This window comes from Crotalus tigris, unplaced genomic scaffold (genome assembly GCF_016545835.1).
Source record: "Crotalus tigris isolate CLP2741 ecotype Arizona unplaced genomic scaffold, ASM1654583v1 scf7180000017568.12009008, whole genome shotgun sequence".
Lineage (NCBI taxonomy): Eukaryota > Metazoa > Chordata > Lepidosauria > Squamata > Viperidae > Crotalus > Crotalus tigris.
This window is the reverse complement of record NW_024096478.1, coordinates 9634083-9652916: the sequence shown is the minus strand read 5'-3', so window position 1 is coordinate 9652916 and position 18834 is coordinate 9634083. Positions and strand designations below refer to the sequence as shown.

Genomic DNA, 18834 nt, shown 5'->3' with positions numbered 1-18834 from the left:
CCTTTCCAAGGAGTTGGGTAAGAGTTAAAAAAGAGACTTGTTTCATGAATATAACAGAATCGGATTTTCTGTTGCATTTTATTTCTGAAGCCGATTACCCCAAACAACTAATCAAATTGACAAATGATATGGTAGATTAAATTTTTGATTAGTGCTTGTTCAGCACTAATGAGCATCTAGCATAATTACCATAGAGCTGTTATCCATTCAAGCTCCTGGATAATAAGCACTAGGACTGTATATGGCATTTGGCTCTACTACAACCATCAGCAACATTTTAATCTGTAAAGGAATACTGAAACACAAGCACTAGGCAGAGCAGAAATAATACACAGTTTATGCATCTTTATTTACTTTCTAATAAGTCATTTGTAAATGTGAGAAGATATGTGCTCTCACTTATTACCTGTCATATTTAGAAATAAGTCTAATGTAAGCTACTGCTCTTCCTTGAGGAAAAAGAAGTGATAGATTGTACTTGTTTTAGTTAGGTGAAAGGGAACATTTCTGTACCAGTTGTTAAAAGCTAAATAATTGGTTCATCTTCTATGTTTGTGTTGATACAAGCTTTGAGTTTTGTTTAGAACAACAAAATACCACACTTATCATATGTTCAAGCTTAAGCAGTTTAATTGACTTTAATATGACCATAGTATTTGTGTGCCCATAGATTTAACAATTTTAAGTTCCTCTGTAGGTCTCTTACCACTGACTGTGACCAAAGAAGGAATCAGATTTTTCTCTCCTCTATATATTAAAGATACCTGAATATTTTTATTTGACAAGCTTTTATAATATAAAGGAGTGAATGATTTAAAACAAGTTCGACTACCTACAAATCACTGTCTTATGAGCTAAATAAATCCACCATCAATGTAACTTGATTATATTAGAATTTAATTTCTTAATATGATAGGAAACTGATGATTTCACTGTTTTGTCTAGTTGTAAAACTTTATTTCCTACATAGGTCACATATAAAACTTGGAGTCACACATTGGTATCTATGTAATTCTTTGAGATTTTGACAATATCCTTGCTAAATTTCAAAGCTGTGAAATATATTTTATCATTTATTCCTATTAGTAATGATTTTTTAAAACAAATTGTTCTCAGTGCTATGAAACAGACTTGTTTAAGATTTTATAACTATAAAATATTGGAATAAATCTCCCTTTTTATACATTTGGAATACAGACTGCTTCTGTATAGATATTAACAAAACTTCAAAGCCATGCCTACGAAGTCACACCAAACTCAGATATTACTTTTATTTCAATATTGTCATATTTACCTGAAAAGTTGACCCTGAATTTAAGTCACACCCAAAAGAATAAACAACAGTTATAAACATCCTCTATAATGTCCAGCTTTTCTGTCAATCTGTGCTGAAAACAATTCCAACTGATGTCCTTGCCCATCTAGTAGATTGTGAGTATTTGTATCCATACATGTACATGCACATGCACATATATGCCTTCCAGAAATAGTCTACAGAGATTCTCAATCATTCAGGTCATGGTTGTCACAAAAGTGCTTTTTCCAAAAGGTAACTGGACTTTCTTGGTATTTTTCTTTCAAATATTTCACTTCTCATCCAAGAGGCTTCTTCAGGCATTTTCAGAGGAGAAAAAAAACACAAGAAAATCTAGATACCTTTTGGAAAAACCATCTTTGAGAATTCCACAAATACATTCCAAAGACAAGATTGATAGAAAAAGTATGAGAAAGTTATTATTATGAGCCTGAATTAATGAACAAAGGACTACTAAGTGAATGATCATAATCTATCCTATTGATCCAGCATGAGTTGATATAGAGCTGTTTTTCAATGTCCCACTCTAGAGCTAAAAGAGAATGATCAAGTGGCTTCTGTGTCTATGGGAGGTCTAGAACTAGGTTCTCATATAAATAAAAATATAATTCCCTCACTCCTATTTCAGCACATTAACTATTTACAATACTAATTAACATTGCCTTTTTTCACCCAAACACCCAAACCATGGAATACATGCTCCTATTCCCCTCTCTCCTTCCAAGAAAAGCAGGAGGGAAAAAAAAACCTGAAGAAAAATATGTGATGGTGATTGGGATAACTACACTGGTGAGAAAGGAAACAAAATGAGTAAAAAAATTGGATAAGGACAAGGGGAGAGGAACAGCAACAGATAGGGAAAGAAATAAATGAAGGACAAAGTTTTCTTCAGATGTTACAGAAACACTTTATTTGACAAGGATAATCAGCCTTTACAACATTGATGTCTGTAGTCACATGTATTTTTCTTTTTCATTTCTTTCTCTGCAATATCTTCTTAAACTGTTTCAGTGAATAGAAAGCAATCTGCTCCCGTAATGATTCAGATATTTTTTGGGGGGGACAGCGGAATGTTTTTCTCTCAGTACAAATTGTGATTTTTAAAACTTTTTATTAATATTATTTTATCAATTTATCTATTTATGTTATGCACACATAATGAACAAAAACTATGTATAAGCTTTTAAAAAAACCAAAGTATTTTATTCTCACCTATTAACAAAACAAAGTTGGCATTTTAGGTAGTGGAATTTGATATTAGAAAAGGTAGCAAATTTTAGTACACACCAACCAAGATAGTAACGCTGCAAAAAAAAAGGAAGAAAAAGAAAAGAAAAGGAAAGGAAAGGAAAGGAAAGGAAAAGAAAAAAAAGAAGTCAGGGGAGCAAGATGGAAGAATAGACTGAGCAAAGACAAAGCTGGGAATATCAGATGGGAATATCCAAAACATAACATAAAATTAGGAACTAACAGACTACAGAACAAAATGAAAAAAAAAGAATAATCTTATTTTTGTTAGCTATTATTTCATAATTCCCAAAGGAACAGACACAAAATTATATCCCAAACTGCTTAGTTACTGCCTTATAGCTGAATTTTAATTAATTTGACATTTTAATTTAGTAGTAAAGTAGTAAATTTAATTTAGTAGTAAAGTAGTAATAGCAGGATCTTTTATCTCAACTTGTTATAGCAAGTTGGCAGATTCTTAGTGCTGGTCTTAAATAATATTAATATTAAAAATGAAACTAGGTGTAATTTAAACACAAAATAAAAGCATTATCTTACTTTTATTGCAGTTTAACAACGTCTATCTTTCTCCCAAGTTGTTTGTAAAAAATGTTGCCGTAATAATAATGATAAAAAAATTGTCATCCTTTTAGAATTATATGAGAAACAGGAAGAAAAAGAGAAAGGAAGGGTTGTCAAAAAAAGATTTGTTAGTATGATAAGCTTATTTTATAGAAAAAATAATAATTTCAATATTTTTGATAGTTTTCATTAAGAACCAAATGAGTACATGATTTTGTATACCAAAATAATACACATTACAACAACAAAGTCCAGGTTTCTTCACTTAGGTCTTAAACGTGTAAATTTAATGATACACATTCTTTTGAGAACATGGAACAATTGTTTTTTGAAATATATTGCATTCATATAGCAGTCATGGTAATAAAACTTTACTATTATTTGCACCCTTACAAACAACATGCATTTCTCACATATAATTTGTCAAATAAACATGGTTTAAGCACAGCAATATTTTTCCCACATATTTCAGTATCAATGTCTGACATGTTTTCTTTTTATATATAAGAACATTCATTGCACTTTGTTGACATAGAGGCTTTCCTTTGATATATGTAATAACTTGGGAGAATTAGAGTTTTATCATAATCTTGGCACTGAAAGATAGACAACACAATACTCAAGTGTTATTTTATTTTTTGAACAATGCAAGTATAAACCTATATTTGACTGAGCACATATTTTGGATCTTATTTTAATATCTTCTTAATAAAATTGAACACACAATTTTCTTTCTCTACCAGATTTTTGAGACTTAAGTACAAAAATAAACACAAAGGTACCTGCTTCTTTTAGCTGAACATTTTCAGAGCTGACATTTTCTTACCTTGAACCAAAATAGCAATTGCTTGTTGATTATGTAAGTTCTTTGATCCTTCAAGTGCAATGGAAATTCCATTAAGAACATCCAACCTAAGTTTCCTATGCAATCTCAGTGTCTTAATTTTTGTGTGTGTAAAAATGCAATAAAGGGTAGAGTGAGGCATGTAGACATTTTATTAATTTTCTTTTAATAAATACAAGCTGATTGAGAGTCATAAAAACATCTTAAAAATAGATGTCTTTGAAGTTATTATCTTTTCAATCATAAAACTATGTGAAATGCTGTAACCGCATCTCTTCAGAGGAACTATACATGAAATTTTACTAATTATGAAATCCTGTACAAATAAGGTTATAGGGCTTAGGAATCCATCTAAGTAGCACAGAATTAAAACCTAGAATGTATAGATTATGATTACGTGAAGAATGTGTGTTTATATCCAATTAATTTTTAATGGACTCAAATCAATTTAAATTAAGAATATATTCTTTAGTTCATCAATGCAACTTTTTTGCATTTTAAGCTCACACCAATATAGGAAGAACAAACTTAGATCCACTAGATATTGTTTCAAATGCAGTTTGACAGGCAGGGATTGGAACTGAATTTTCAGGAAAGCCTAATTGAGACTAAAGTATTTAAATTGTTTTAAATTCAGATGAAGTAATTCATAGAAGAAGAAACAAACAATCTCCTGCTGAAAGTATACTTACCTTTGACTTTTCTTAAAATAATAAGAATTGAGGGCAATGCACAGATATTGCCTAGAGTTTCTGGGGATTCAGCAGAGCAAAAATTTAATAAAAATAAAATAAAAAGTTATTGGACAGGAAACCTAAATAATGAAGCTATGCAAACTATATTAGTTTCTATGCAGGCTGTTAAAAGGCACATTTTATATTTGTAGAAAGATCAAAACACTCATAAAAAGATATTTTAAGCATACTAGCTTTACCTCAACCAAATCAGTAGCCTAATTTTGTACCCCTGCTGATAGAAAGTTGCAGAAACAAATTTGTTCCTGTTCATTTTTGGTAAAAGAAAACACAAATGGTTTGAAGACCTATTCAGAGCTCTTTCTGACCATATCAGTGAAAATATTTATACCCTTCTAAAGCTAGCATGGTTCCAGCTCCTATCTTAATCAAATGTCGCATTGCGGCATATAACATACTCCTAATGTTATCTCTATAACTGAACATGACCACTAGGGGTCTTGAATGGCAGAGAATGAAGATCTAAAACACGTAGTAGCTATCTAATACAATCAATATGAAGACAGGGAAAATACCTTTCGATTGTATCTTTTTCTTGTTACAACTATGAGAAGAAGCCCACTCTAGAGAAGTGCTGCAAGATGTCAGGAGAATAACTCTCATTGGCTTTTGCAGAGGGATAAAGGAAATGATCTTGTTGTCCCCATAATATTTTAAAAATGAAAGTTATTTCTCCAAATCCTTGCCATTTATTAACATGGAAGGAAGAGTGAATATAACTTACACCCCAGCATTTGAAGATGCTTTTGATTCAGAGTAAGTAAATAAAAATGTAGATGTAGCTAGTGACTCTCTATTAAAAAGCCAATGATATTAAGATAACAATGTTTGCATTAAAATATATTTAGAAATCAAACTGCCACGAGTGTTGGGAATAGATGCAAGCTTCACAAATTGCTAACTAATGGTGGGTAAAATATTTCAAATATTAAAGGAGTTAATTCAAACCTATCTATATTCTCAACCTTTGAGATAATTCTGCAGATCACTGTTATTTATATAGTCTCAGAAAAGTGATTCATTTAAGAAGCAAACTTATTTTAATCTCCATCACCATATATCCAATATATCTAAAAGATTGTTCTATACCTACAGAACAAAACGTCATAAAACGTCTTGCAAAAACTAAACCAATCAAATTACTTGAACTCAACATGGCATCTGAACATGGATTCCCCATAGTCAACCTTACCCACAGCAGGATACTTTGGCCTTGACCCTCTAAAGAACAATATTTCCATAATAGATTATCAAACCTACAATGTTAAAGTCAAAATGTAGTTTAGTTCTTTTCCAAAAATATAGTTTTTAAATTAACTTTTCCTTAAGTTGTCAACCCCAGTAGAAGAAATCTTTTCCAGATCTTTATCTAGCAATAGTTAGTTTACATTCTTAACCACTAAATAATATATCACAAAACTAAAAAGTGGAAATATAAATGTTGAATACTTACTGTGTTCCATTAATGTTACGTTCCCCAAAAAAGATGTAGAGAAAAGTATAAATAAATAAGAGTTAATCTAATGATACTGCTCCCTCTCTAGTAATAATCTCAAAATATGAAAATAAGCTAAATATGATTTGTCATGGATTTGATAAAGAAAGCTGGTTTAGCTTTAGAATACATTTTCTTAATGGATATAGCATCACTAAAGGAAGACTGTCCCATAAACTCAAATCTAAAAGTAATAAGTGCCTCACCTGAGTGCTTGCAATGCCAATGCAGGAGAAGTGGCAAGAGATGGATCTTAAGATAACACAAACCCACCTGAATTACCCCAAGACACAAATAGGCAGTTTCCGCAGTTGGTGAGGAGATAAAATAAGCTCCCCTCCTCTAACCCCGCCCAGCAGGCTGGCAAACTCATTTTGGTTTGGCAGAAGCTGAGTGGTCTTCAAAGATGGTGTCATAGGGACCGCATTGCGGCAGTTCATGCACTACCGCATGGCCAAATGCAAATATGGAACTGATTAATGCAAGTACTTCACCAAAAATGATGAAAAGCAGACCTGGTAAATAATGCCACGCACGTCCTAAGAGACTAGAAGGCAGAAATACTTCCTGTTGGGAACTCTAAGACATGGTGGGATAATCTTCTCTATGAAAGGTCTTCCACTGTAGTCTTGTTTCTACTTGCTTACACATTGAAGCTATATATTTTACTTATTTATTTATATCCCAATTACTTTTTGAAGGCAAACAAATTATCCAGATTTTTAACCTTGAGTAAAGTAATAGTGTTAAATCCTTATTATAAGTAAAGCTGCTTGGCAAGTTATAAAATAAGCAATAGGCAATCTATAGAAGATAGTATTCTATGACATAAATTAATTAATGAATATGGACATGACCAGAGAAATCAGTGGCCATTGTTTGAAAGTATTATTATTGTTGTTGTTGTTGTTGTTGTTATTATTATTATTGTTGTTGTTATTATTATTATTATTATTATTAGTGACCTTTCTCATTTTCATTGGATTTTGGGTCATTTCATTACAATAAAGAAGGAAAATTTCATTGGAAAGGAATTTTTGATGGAATAAATTCATCAAGGAATTTAGACATCCAATAATAGAGGTCTGGTACTGCAGTGTACTGTTACCTAGAAGCCTAAAATTCAGCCCATAATATTTCAGGCAAACTACATTATGCTGAAAATTTTACAAAATATAAGAATGAAAATAATTGTCATTATACTGAGGGCACTTTACCTGACAATGTTTTTAGTTCCCCATAGCATAAAAATTTCACTATATCCACTATATTTCTTTAGACATTGAAAAATTAATTTTTAAAAGACCACATGGCATTTTGAAAACAGAAGCACATATGGTTGCTGATTAAGGCCCAACCATTAGCTCCGGAGAAGCAGACTGACTCACTAAGGGTAAAAAATGCAATTACTTAATGAAGGGTTGTATTTTAACACTTGAAATATTTAGATTTTATTCATGCATCAAAATGTACTGGCCTTTGCTCATGTTGATGCTTAAACATAATCTATATTTAGTTTTTTAAATGAATGACTAATGTTCATTGGAATGGTTATATCAAAAATCACTATACATTGACATTGTGATCACCATCAATAAAACTGTTATACTTTGCATTGAGGGCATTTGATTGCCACAATTTACAATTTTACAATTGACAATTGAAGGAAGTAGAGGAAAACATTCTACGGACAGATACTGTAAAAACTAGAAATAATTCCTAACTATTTGAGGTACTTTAAAGTAAATCCAAACTATTATTTGTTCCATGGAAAACGGAATTTGACATATTTACCCAACTTCTTCAATTTCTTTTTAAAAATCTTAGATTAGAAATTTAAAAAAAGAAATGAGAAAGATGACTATATCTGACCCCCAGAAGACATGCTTTGGTAAAAAATGACAAAATGTTTCAGATACCTGAAAGAATGCCATATAAAAGGAGTAAAGACCTAGTCTCTGTCATCTACAAATATGGAATACTGAATAATAAATATGAATTACAGAAAGGCTGATTTCAATCAAATACTAGAGAAAATATCTTAATAATAAACTAAGTTTGGGTGTAAAACAATTACCCTGAAAATGGATTCATTTCTTCACTATATGTGCCTCAGAAGCCTAAGCAAGGGTTGGATAGCCCATCCCAATTTTATGGTTCTATGAATAGGGCATTTCATCTATTTATCTGTCTGTCTTTCTGTCTGGCCATCTAAATTCTCACTGCTTGCTGAACATGTACATGACATGTACATTAATGCCAGCGTTTCATCAAAAAACCCATCAGTATAATTTTAAAATTATAATAAATAATTTTGAAAAACAGTGCATACTAAATCATTCATAGCATCAAGAAAGTTAGAGATATTCTTTTGTAGGGGGTGAAGAGCAACTACCATTAGGACCTTGGGGATTTTTCAGATGCATTAATTAAGTCTACATCAAGCCAGTCCATCATATTTTTTCACTGCTAGCAGACAATACAAAATCTATCACCTTGATAGTATCTGCCAGCTGTTTTCTGTAAGGAAATTCTGATAGACAAAACAGGATCTTCCAAAATAAAACAGAATTCTTGGATATTTATAAGTGTATGGGCCCTTTTACATTAGGTTTCTATGCATATTTAGAAGAGCTCTTTCTTCTAAACTGATCTTCTGACTTTACTGTGGTTTCTATTATGTCTAATCTGATTCCAAAAAAGGAAATTGAAGCTGCTAGCTGGATGTTTTTCCAACACATTAGTCCTTTACTACAATGATCTACAATAGGACAGGGACTGATAACTAAAATTAGTGGGTATATTGATGCAGTTTTCTCCTGGAACATCTCCAGATAGTTAGTGAGGGATTTTTTTTGTTTTTTAAAAAAGGAACTAGCCATCTTTGCACAAATCATTTGGAACATGTCTTCAAAACTATCTGCCAAAAGCAGGTGTGACTTTTGATCTGCTTCCAAGCGGGGAAAAAAAAATAGACTGGGAGTTAGGAAATTGGATTTTTCTTCATTTGTCCTGATTTTAAATGAAACAAATCACTACAGCCACTGTAATTCATTTCCACCTCAACAATGTGAAAATTCAATATACCAAACTTAATAAAATGAATTAATTCTACATAAAATAATGCCAATTATGCATTTGTGTTTCAAACATATTCCTTATTATATTTGTGCTAAGTGTGAATTATATCTAAACAGAGAATTTTTAAAAACAACCCACTGTATCCAATATCAGTTCAAGACAGACTCTAAAGCCTTATATAAACAGAGAAGAAGCTCTTCATTAAATATGCTGCTTTTATAGTGACAGTTATGAATGCAACTCACACAATCCACATTTAATTCTAATTGCCTAAACTGATGATACTTGTTGGCAAAATAGAATAACAAATCACATCCTTTTGCCATTCATTGATATTCATTAAGCAATGATGCCTCATTTATTTAGAATTATGTCATGATTTTAAACACCACATCTAATTAGATACAAATAAATACATAACTCACAAAACAACAGGTTGTTGAATAAAATAATTTAAAACCCCTGTTCTTGGTAATGAAGAAAACAATTTTAATTAACAAATAGAAGTAATGTATATTATGCCTCACAATTCAACCTACAGGTGTAAAGGTAATCTGAAAGGTTGCTGTGCCAGTACTATTTCTACAAAGGAATGTCAAAGATCACAAAATGAGAAGTGGTATTTCTTAAAGAGGAACAAGCGGAGGAAATATATTACCATCTGTAACGCCAAGTCATTTCCCCTTTCTTAATTTTAATTTTAGAGTAGGGGATACTTCATGACTATCAACTATATTTCATGTGCAGGACCTAATGTATAAATAAGCTATTCATGGGAATAGAACAATGCTTGTGTCCCTATGGATTTTCTTATTGGTAACAAAATGTTCAAAATATGATGCTTTTATAAGCTGCTAGTTAAAATACAACTCAATTCACAGAAAAGATGTACATTTTTGCCTAAATAGGGCTTTTAATAAATGATAATTGCTCATATTTAAATTTAATTTCCTAGGAAAGGATCAAGGGAAATCCTATTAAGGCATTTATCTGGTACTAAAAGGCTAAAATGCCATGAAAGTGCCAATTCTTTATATTTATTTCAAATGTGTTTTTTTTTTCTTCAGTGAAGACAGTCCATGGAAAACCATCCATTATGTAAGTATACCTGACTGATAGATGCTGAGCTAATTGTATACATATTGAAGAATTCAACTGGACTCCCAACAGTGAGAATTCAAAGAGATTTAATAACTAAAAGGAATACCTTGAGAGGTGTGCACTTTAGTGTACAAAGGCATAAGCACATACAAATAGCAAGATTCTGACTTGATTATAGGAGAAATTCCTTCACCCCTGGCCACTTGCCACCTGCCTTATGTATTCTGGATAAAGTACTGTGTTCTAAACAGTATCAGATTTTCACCATTGCAGTATAATAAAGCAGAAGGGGCTGCTACTGAAAAGAATATTATCCTTCTATGCATGCATTGGAAGTGTTGAATAAATTAAAATTATTTTGTTTAACTTAACATTTTGTTTAACTTAAATTAAAAAATTAAATATAAAATTTGCAAGATTTGAATTTCTTTCCCTACCTTGGGGACTACTGATTACTGACATATCTATGTTCTACTTCTTCACCCGCCCTCAAAAATAGTTTGCACAAAATAATTCTAAGAACATTGGTTATTCCAGTTCCATTTCTTGGAATGGTATTGAGCATTATTTCCTATATCAATTGAACTTTCTGTTTCCACAAGGAAGACACAACAGTAAAAATATCAACCAGAATTATATAATACATGAAGCAAAGACAACAAATCTGTATCCAAATAATTTATGAGAAGGTTAATGAATAATATAAAGTTGGAAACATTGTTCAGAGAGCTACTCAATTTTAGTCCAGTGCTTTATAATGGCAAATAACAAACATGCTCTCTGAAAAAATTGGAAATCCATATACAGATTCTATATTAATAATAAAATGGATGTTTGTCAAATATAAATGAATGATGCAGACTATGAAATTACTTTTTTGCCATAAATCTTAAATATTGGAAGAAAAGTCTCTATTGGTATTATGAATGTATATTTGATAAAAGGAAAGACTTATAACTCAAATTATAGGAACGTGAACTATTTTATACAAACTTGTTATGTGAATTATTCATAGAGCTTAACAATCGGCTTCCGTAATTTTCTGATCACTGTTATCAATGGACATTATCACATGAATGAAGAAAACGTTTAGGAAATAAAATTTCATATGTTTTTCCAGACCGTTTAATGGCACATAATTGAGACTTTCATTATAAAAGCAGATATTAGGCTTCAAATGTATACATGTATGCGTTGAAAGTTCTTTTGTGACCATCTTCAAGTTTTCATTTGTTTTCTCTTTTTGCCTTTTTAAGACTAAAGAGTGACATTTTGTGAGCATTTTAAAATTTCTCTTTATCAAATTCTGTAATTTAAATCAATGCAACATACAAACCTTGTTTTACTAAAACCGATGTTTATTCAATGATATTCATTTTATTTAAACTGTTTCTTATTGAGATTATTTTAATTGTTGATTGGGAACTTTCAAAGTTCGATGTAAGATGGGTGGCTATATAAACATTTTATACACACACACACACACACACACTTACTCACACAGCGTATTTATACATATACGTATTTCCAAAGGATTGTCTGTGCTTCAGAAATCAAAATCAAATAGTAGATGTTTAGCAAGTTTTCAAACACTGAAGTGATTTAAAGGAAAGATATCAAGAGAATTAAAAATATTGTCAGTAATGAAATACATTTTTATACTAAACATCTTGCAGCGCAAAAGAAAAATATTCCCAATTAAATAGCCAAAATAAATAAATAAAAATAAAGCATGAAAGCTGGATGGATCTTTCAACAAGAGGTGCTTTTGTTAATTATATACAAATACTAATGTTTCATAGAAACTGGCTGCTCTACTAATATTAAATGCCAAAGTATTATCACAATGGATTGGTGCTCTTCCCTCCACCAAATAAATAATAAGACAACACATCCCTAATTCAAACTAAGGTTGTCAGCAGGTGGCAGCACTTATCTGGCCTTGTCTAGATTCAGAAGTTTAGTAAGGTTTTCCATTCAAAGGGGGACCGCCAAGGAATACCACAGCATTACACATACAGGAAAGGAAAGTATGCGAGAATGAAGTAATGGCAAAGCACTCCATATTACTGCCATGGAACTGCATAATTGTATCCGGGGCTTTTTTTTTTTTTGTTATAGAACGCCCAGAATGGAGTTCCGGCACCTTCTTTGGATGGAACCTTGTAGGATAGGCAAGGTGGGTTGTATAACGTGTGTGAGTTCCGGCACCTTTTTTTTTTTTTTTTTACAAAAAAAGCACTGATTGTATCTATGTTCCCACCAGCATTTGAGCTCAACTTGAGAAAGTCTTGACTTTGCTTACAGTAAATAGCAACATGTTATACGCCGTCTCTTGCTTCCAAAACCTATCCCCACTTATTCCTTTCTTCTATCATATTCAATGACAGAAGAAAGGAAATGGGAATGACTTTCAGATAAGGGGAAGTGGAATAAATTCATCAAGAACACTTCCGGATGTTAATAGGGTACCTGTTTGTGTGTGACCAATAAAAAGCCAGTTTGCAAGCTAATATTACAAACATCTATCATCAACAGCTTTAGGTAACTACAACGTCCATCAGGTCTCTTACCTTGGTAAGACTTAATTTCATTGACTCTTTGCTGAACTTGAAACAGCATATGTTTTAAAAGGCAAAAAAGTTTTGAGAACATTTGTTGGCATGCAAAATAAAATTGCATATTTACAGAATATAACTGTTTGAGATTTTAGTTCAACATATCAGAAAAGGAAGATTTTCTCCTGGGCATCTTAAAACCTCTAATTTATGCCAATTACACCCAGCATTTTTCACCATCAAACACTTTTGATTCATTAAAAATAGTTAAGAAGAAGCCCAAACAATATTTGCTCAAATAGTCCATCTATATAAAGTACTACTATCTTGTTTTTTTTTACAATGCATTATTCCCTTTATAAAAAAAAATTCTGAATTAAAATGCTGAAAAAGCCTTTCACAAATAGCCTTAATTTATAACTTAGGTTTGTAACAATTTGTCCTACTGCAAATAAATTGTTTGAGAATACCAAGCCTCTAACTTAAACTACAGTTGTTTAAACAGAGGCATGAAGTTGCTAATATGCTCACAGTCTTCACAATAGGATGTTCTCCTAGCCATTGTGCTGCACTTCCATGCCTTTCTCTATGTTGGGCAATTATGCTCTTTCCTAAGTCAACTGTAAACTGTTTCCAAAATTGTACCAGTCAAACCTGTTAGGCATCCTTTGCTAACGTTTTAGCTTTTAGTGTAGAAAACACCAGGTCCTACAGAATCATTACATCCCATCTGTTCAAAATAAAAAGCAGCATAGCTTTTCATCTCTTCTCTTTAGGACCATAAGAACCCAAATCTTCTTTTATGGTTTAATTAACAATAACCTTAAACCAGTGGGTGACAAATTTATGTTTGCTGGCTGTGCACTTTAGCCAAAAGGCGGAGGCTGGGGGGAGGAATGATGTGGGTAACCCAGAGAAAAGACATAAAAATAAAAGCATTGCAACGCATGCACACTCAAACATGCAAGGCTCTGCATGTGCATGCACGCACACACACGTCCACACACCCAGAGACAAGGAGAAAGTCAACTCACAGAATCTCCAAGTCACGGAGGGCTCGGAAAGCTCCATCTTCAATGCAGCTGATCTGATTGTTGTCCAGTTGCCTGCAGGAAGGAAGGAAGGAAGGGAAAGGATGAAGGCTTGCCTGGTAGCCACACTGCCTTGGAGCACCATGTCCTCAGCTTCCCTGTCACCAAGGTGTCCCTCCACCCCTCTGCAGTCCTTCCTTGTCACCGGGCAAAAGCTTGCTGGTAGCCTGCCACGCTGCTCTGTCTCTTCTCACTGACTCTCTAAAAGAGCTGCATACTACAGCACACTGAAGCCTGTCAGGTCTCAGTAAATATTAATTGTGCTTTTCCCCCCCTCTAAGGCAGAAGGGAATAATTTCATTACATTAGGACATCCAATCCATTATGAGCTTTTACCGTCATGTTACTGAAACAATTTCATTAAGCTAAAGGCCTGTAAATCATTGGAGGTCACTGTGCTGCCCCCATGACCTCCCAGAATGCTGCTTTTCTCCTTTTACTGGAAGTTGTAGTTCTCCATCCTAAGAGTACTAAATCTCAAGTCTTTATCTGTCCAGGGTGCACAGGGAATATACCCATTCCAAATTAGCCTCGGCTAATCTAATTGTATAGTCTTTTTATTATTATAAGCATCAAATGTCTGTGGTGGTTCGATGCTCGCTTGCATTGTTGCTGGCCCCATCTGGAAGGCCTCACTACTGACACATTTCTAACCAGCATGAGCAGGAAAGATCTAATCATCAAATCAAATGTCAGGGTAGACACACTTGGAGCTAATCAGTTACTCTGGGCATAACAGAGTAGACCTGTTCAAATATAAACAAGACTAAATAAGGAAAGAAAGGAGAGCACTCAAATCATTCCTTTCAGAATCAGATCATATATATATATATATATATATATATATATATATATATATATATATATATATATATATATATATATATTGTACACAATAGAACACAGCGGTTGGACCTAGATTTAGACCATGCCCAGCCATTTCTGACAGCGGTTGGACCTAGATTTAGACCATGCCCAGCCATTTCTGACAGTGGTTGGACCTAGATTTAGACCATGCCCAGCCATTTCTGATCACAGATGTTCACTGCCCATTGAAGAATAATTCTTTATTAGACTGACTTTTCATGAATTGCTTTGGGACATATTTAACTGTAAACATGATCTTACTGAGAAAGAGTATATTTTTAAAATACTGCATTTTATTTCTAGAGCTATTTTATTGCTTTAATTTACTAATGCATATTTTCTTGTATGATTTGTGGAGTCAAAACCCGATACCCACCTCTCCCTGGGGAAATAAATACATAAATGTATTCCCAGTTGCACACTTCAGGTACTGCAGAAGTTAAAAGTGCTAAATACACTGTTTTATAATCAGGCATGCAATAAAATTTTGCATTGTGGACTGCGTTTGCTCAAGATTCTGCAAATCATGCAATTTCTCTGGGCATCGTTTTGATGGTTTCTGCATGAATGCTATCATTTTGGCTCTATAAGAATTGATGCACGGAGAATGACTTCAAGCCTTAGTATATTGTACATGACTACATTGCCATTGGAATACGTTGAACTCATTGGAGTCAAAAAGTTTGAATATGCCTAAGAAATAAACATAATTAGATCTTATTACCCAAATTAACTACTTTGTATAAAATAAAGTTTTAATAATGTAAACCAGATCAAAGATGATTCAGGCTAAAAAACCTAGAGTTAATTACTAAACAGTTGTAAGAGTTGTATCAGAATGCACCGAGTTTGCAAAAATAATAAAATATGCTTAAACTTCATTCAAATCAGATCACACTTTTTTTTGGAATACACAGATGCAACTGAGGGCTCTTAATTGGTTGTAAGTTAAAGACAGGCAAAAATACCTAAGAACACCCACAAGTGACCTTTTATACGTCCTTAGAAATACTAACAAAATCAAACCACTGTTGAAGGAACAATATTAGGGGAACAGGTAATTATAGAGATAAATTTAGACAGCTTTTAAAATGCCCAAACTTCAGTGCTGGTGGTGGAACTGCTAACACATATTTCAATTCTTGATCAAATTGTTATTTCCATTTCGTTTTTCCTTCTTTGGTGGCTCAGTTTTTGGGAATATACTATTGCTAATTAAATGAGAATAACATGGCTCATTGATGTCTGTTAATTAAATAACCTTCCATAGCCAGAAATCTTGATTTTTTTAACTTATATTTGTAATACGGTTTTAATCTTGCCATTGCTCGGGGGCCCCTATTCACCATGTATTGAAGTTTGCTTATAGCTCTTCTCAGCCTTGTGAAGCTAAACACTTTATAACTCATGACTGATTTCACAATCCTCCTCATACAGTAAAGACAATTTAGCAGTATACCTGGGAGAGAGCGAGAGCTCATGAAATACAAAAGCAAAACCTTGGCACTTTAGTGCTGCTTGCACGTGACACGCTTTTGTTTTCCAGGCTGTTGTTGTTTTCTTGATAGGAAATTGCTGCTCAGTGCTCATACAGGCACTCTTTATATACATACATCAGTATGTAATGCAGTAGAAGTAGAATATATAATTTTGGCATGAGGAAATGCTATAAGTTACAAGCATAGTGATTCAAGTAGGAATTTATACATCCATTTTACTACTTTATGTGACTGTACTGGACTGTATTGTGGAAGTACAATTTTTAAAATAATCAGCTTATTCACCCTGTCATAGCTTAACAGTCATAGAAAGAAAACAAGGTGCCAAGATAAGCAAACAAATTGTTCTTTCAAACTGTGCCTATCATAAAATGAAAAGAAATGGATTTATGACCCTAAAATATCATGAGACTTTTAGGCTCACTTCCCCTCCCTGAATCCATGAAGACAAATATTGAAGAACTGGTTCCATGGCATTACTTTCCCTCCATTGAAAATTAACAATACTACCTCTAGACTGAAATATATATAATACAGTTACACAAGCAAAATCCACATAGTTACAAAAGAAACCTGGGAAAAAAACCAATGAGAAATAACATCAGGAGACTAGATTAAGAAGTATAGCAGGTGCCATGCAATTAACCCTATTCTTGCAATAAGGAAGGGAAAATCTAGTTTTGACTGTTCCTACAGTGTCCACATATAAATGTACAGTAACATACCCAGATCGGTATGGCTATTGTACCTACCATGTACCCTTCCACAACAAATATATCCAGATAATTATTTCTGAAGATAGACAAAATGCTCAAAATAATATATTCTTTCAACAATGTACATCAGAGGAATATATACACACATACACACACACACAGTGCTTTTTTTCTTTAAAAAAAAGGTGCTGGAACTCACACATGTCATACAACCCGCCTTGCCTACCCTACAAGGTTCCATCCAAAAAAGGTGCCGGAACTCCATTCTAGGCGTTCTATGGCCCATATATATCTACACACACACACACACACACACACACATCTATATATACACACACATACATACATGTAGGAAGCATGATTTTATAAGAACAGAAGTAATAGTCTTGGAACTGACAACAATATTCTTCTTCATTACAGGAAATAGAGCTCTTCCATTAAGAGCTAACAAGCAGATCTTATCTTTAGAAGGTGAATGGGGGAAATTGGAAGCAATGGATAGGCCTCAATTTTTTCTCTCAGTTTTTTTAAATCTCAAGGCTAAGAGGCTACAAGATGATCTTGACTTTTGAATTAACATATATAAGACTATTTAGTTGAACCTGCATGAAAATAAAAGTTTAACCTACCCAGCTGAATATATAGATGCAGCTTGCCCTGGAGGATCAATATACAGTATTCTCTCAGGAGAATGCTTAATGAAATTTAAGGCGTGCAAGTTTAGAAACAGTGTATTTGAAACAAAAACCTAGCCATACACCAGCTGCTTTAAGATTATTTTAAAAAAACACACATGCATGATCCCATACTGAGTTCTTTAAGTTTTTACTTTTGAATTAAGGATCATTGGAATCAGCTCTGAAGCTATCCTTTGTTGAGATGACAGAAGAGATAGTAGTAGTAGTAGTAGTAGTAGTAGTAGTAGTAGTAGTAGTAGTAGTAGTAAAGTTGGAAGGTACCTTGGAGGTCATCTAGTCCAACTCCCTGCTCAGGAAGGAAACCCTAAACCATTTCAAACAAATGGCTGTCCACGTCTATTCTTAAAAACTTCCAGTGTGGAGCATTCACAACTTCTGGAGGCAGGTTGTTCCACTGATTAATTGTTCTAACTGTCAGGAAATTTATTTTTAGGGATGAGAAAAAATTATCTTTTTTTTTTTTTTGAAGCACAGTAGAGTTTTTGGCACTTTGTTTCCCTACTGGTCAAAGACTTGCCTCAACCTCTTGTAATAACCCATTGCTTGCTTCACCCAACATCCTGATATATCTGCATTGCTCTCCAGATATTGAGATAAGTAGCCATAAAAATAACCCACTTTCTGAAAGACTAGGGAGTGGGAATTGAAATCCCTGCCATGCAGGAAAAATGTGAAAGGCCAGTTTGCTCAAGGACAGGAAACGCTCTGTTTCTCGCTCTTTTTCAACACAAAGGGCATGAGCAGAGGGGAAGCATTTTCTGTATGCCCTGCTTCTAAACAGATCATCAAGGCTGATTACGTTTTTTCGTCGAGTTCTGTTTAGCCATTCTTTATGAGAGCAACTTCACACTATAAAAAAGAAAATGCTGGAAAGTGTATCCTTGGTATGATACAGCAGATATATTTCAACATTCTTCAATGATAGTTAGCTTGGAGCTGAATCACAAAGAGCTGGAGATACTCTGAATGTTTCCTCCTTTGCTTTGTTCTGTTCTCATTGAC

The 18834-nt window shown here is 33.2% G+C and overlaps 1 protein-coding gene across 1 annotated transcript in view; it reads right to left on the bottom strand.

The window, feature by feature from the left end:
- Window positions 1-18834, bottom strand: part of SLIT3 (slit guidance ligand 3) — a 567201-nt gene that overhangs the window by 211115 nt on the left and 337252 nt on the right. Inside the window, exon 6 of the mRNA XM_039353305.1 lies at window positions 13996-14067. Coding sequence (XP_039209239.1) covers window positions 13996-14067 — 72 coding nt within the window. The remainder of the gene's footprint in view (window positions 1-13995; window positions 14068-18834) is intronic.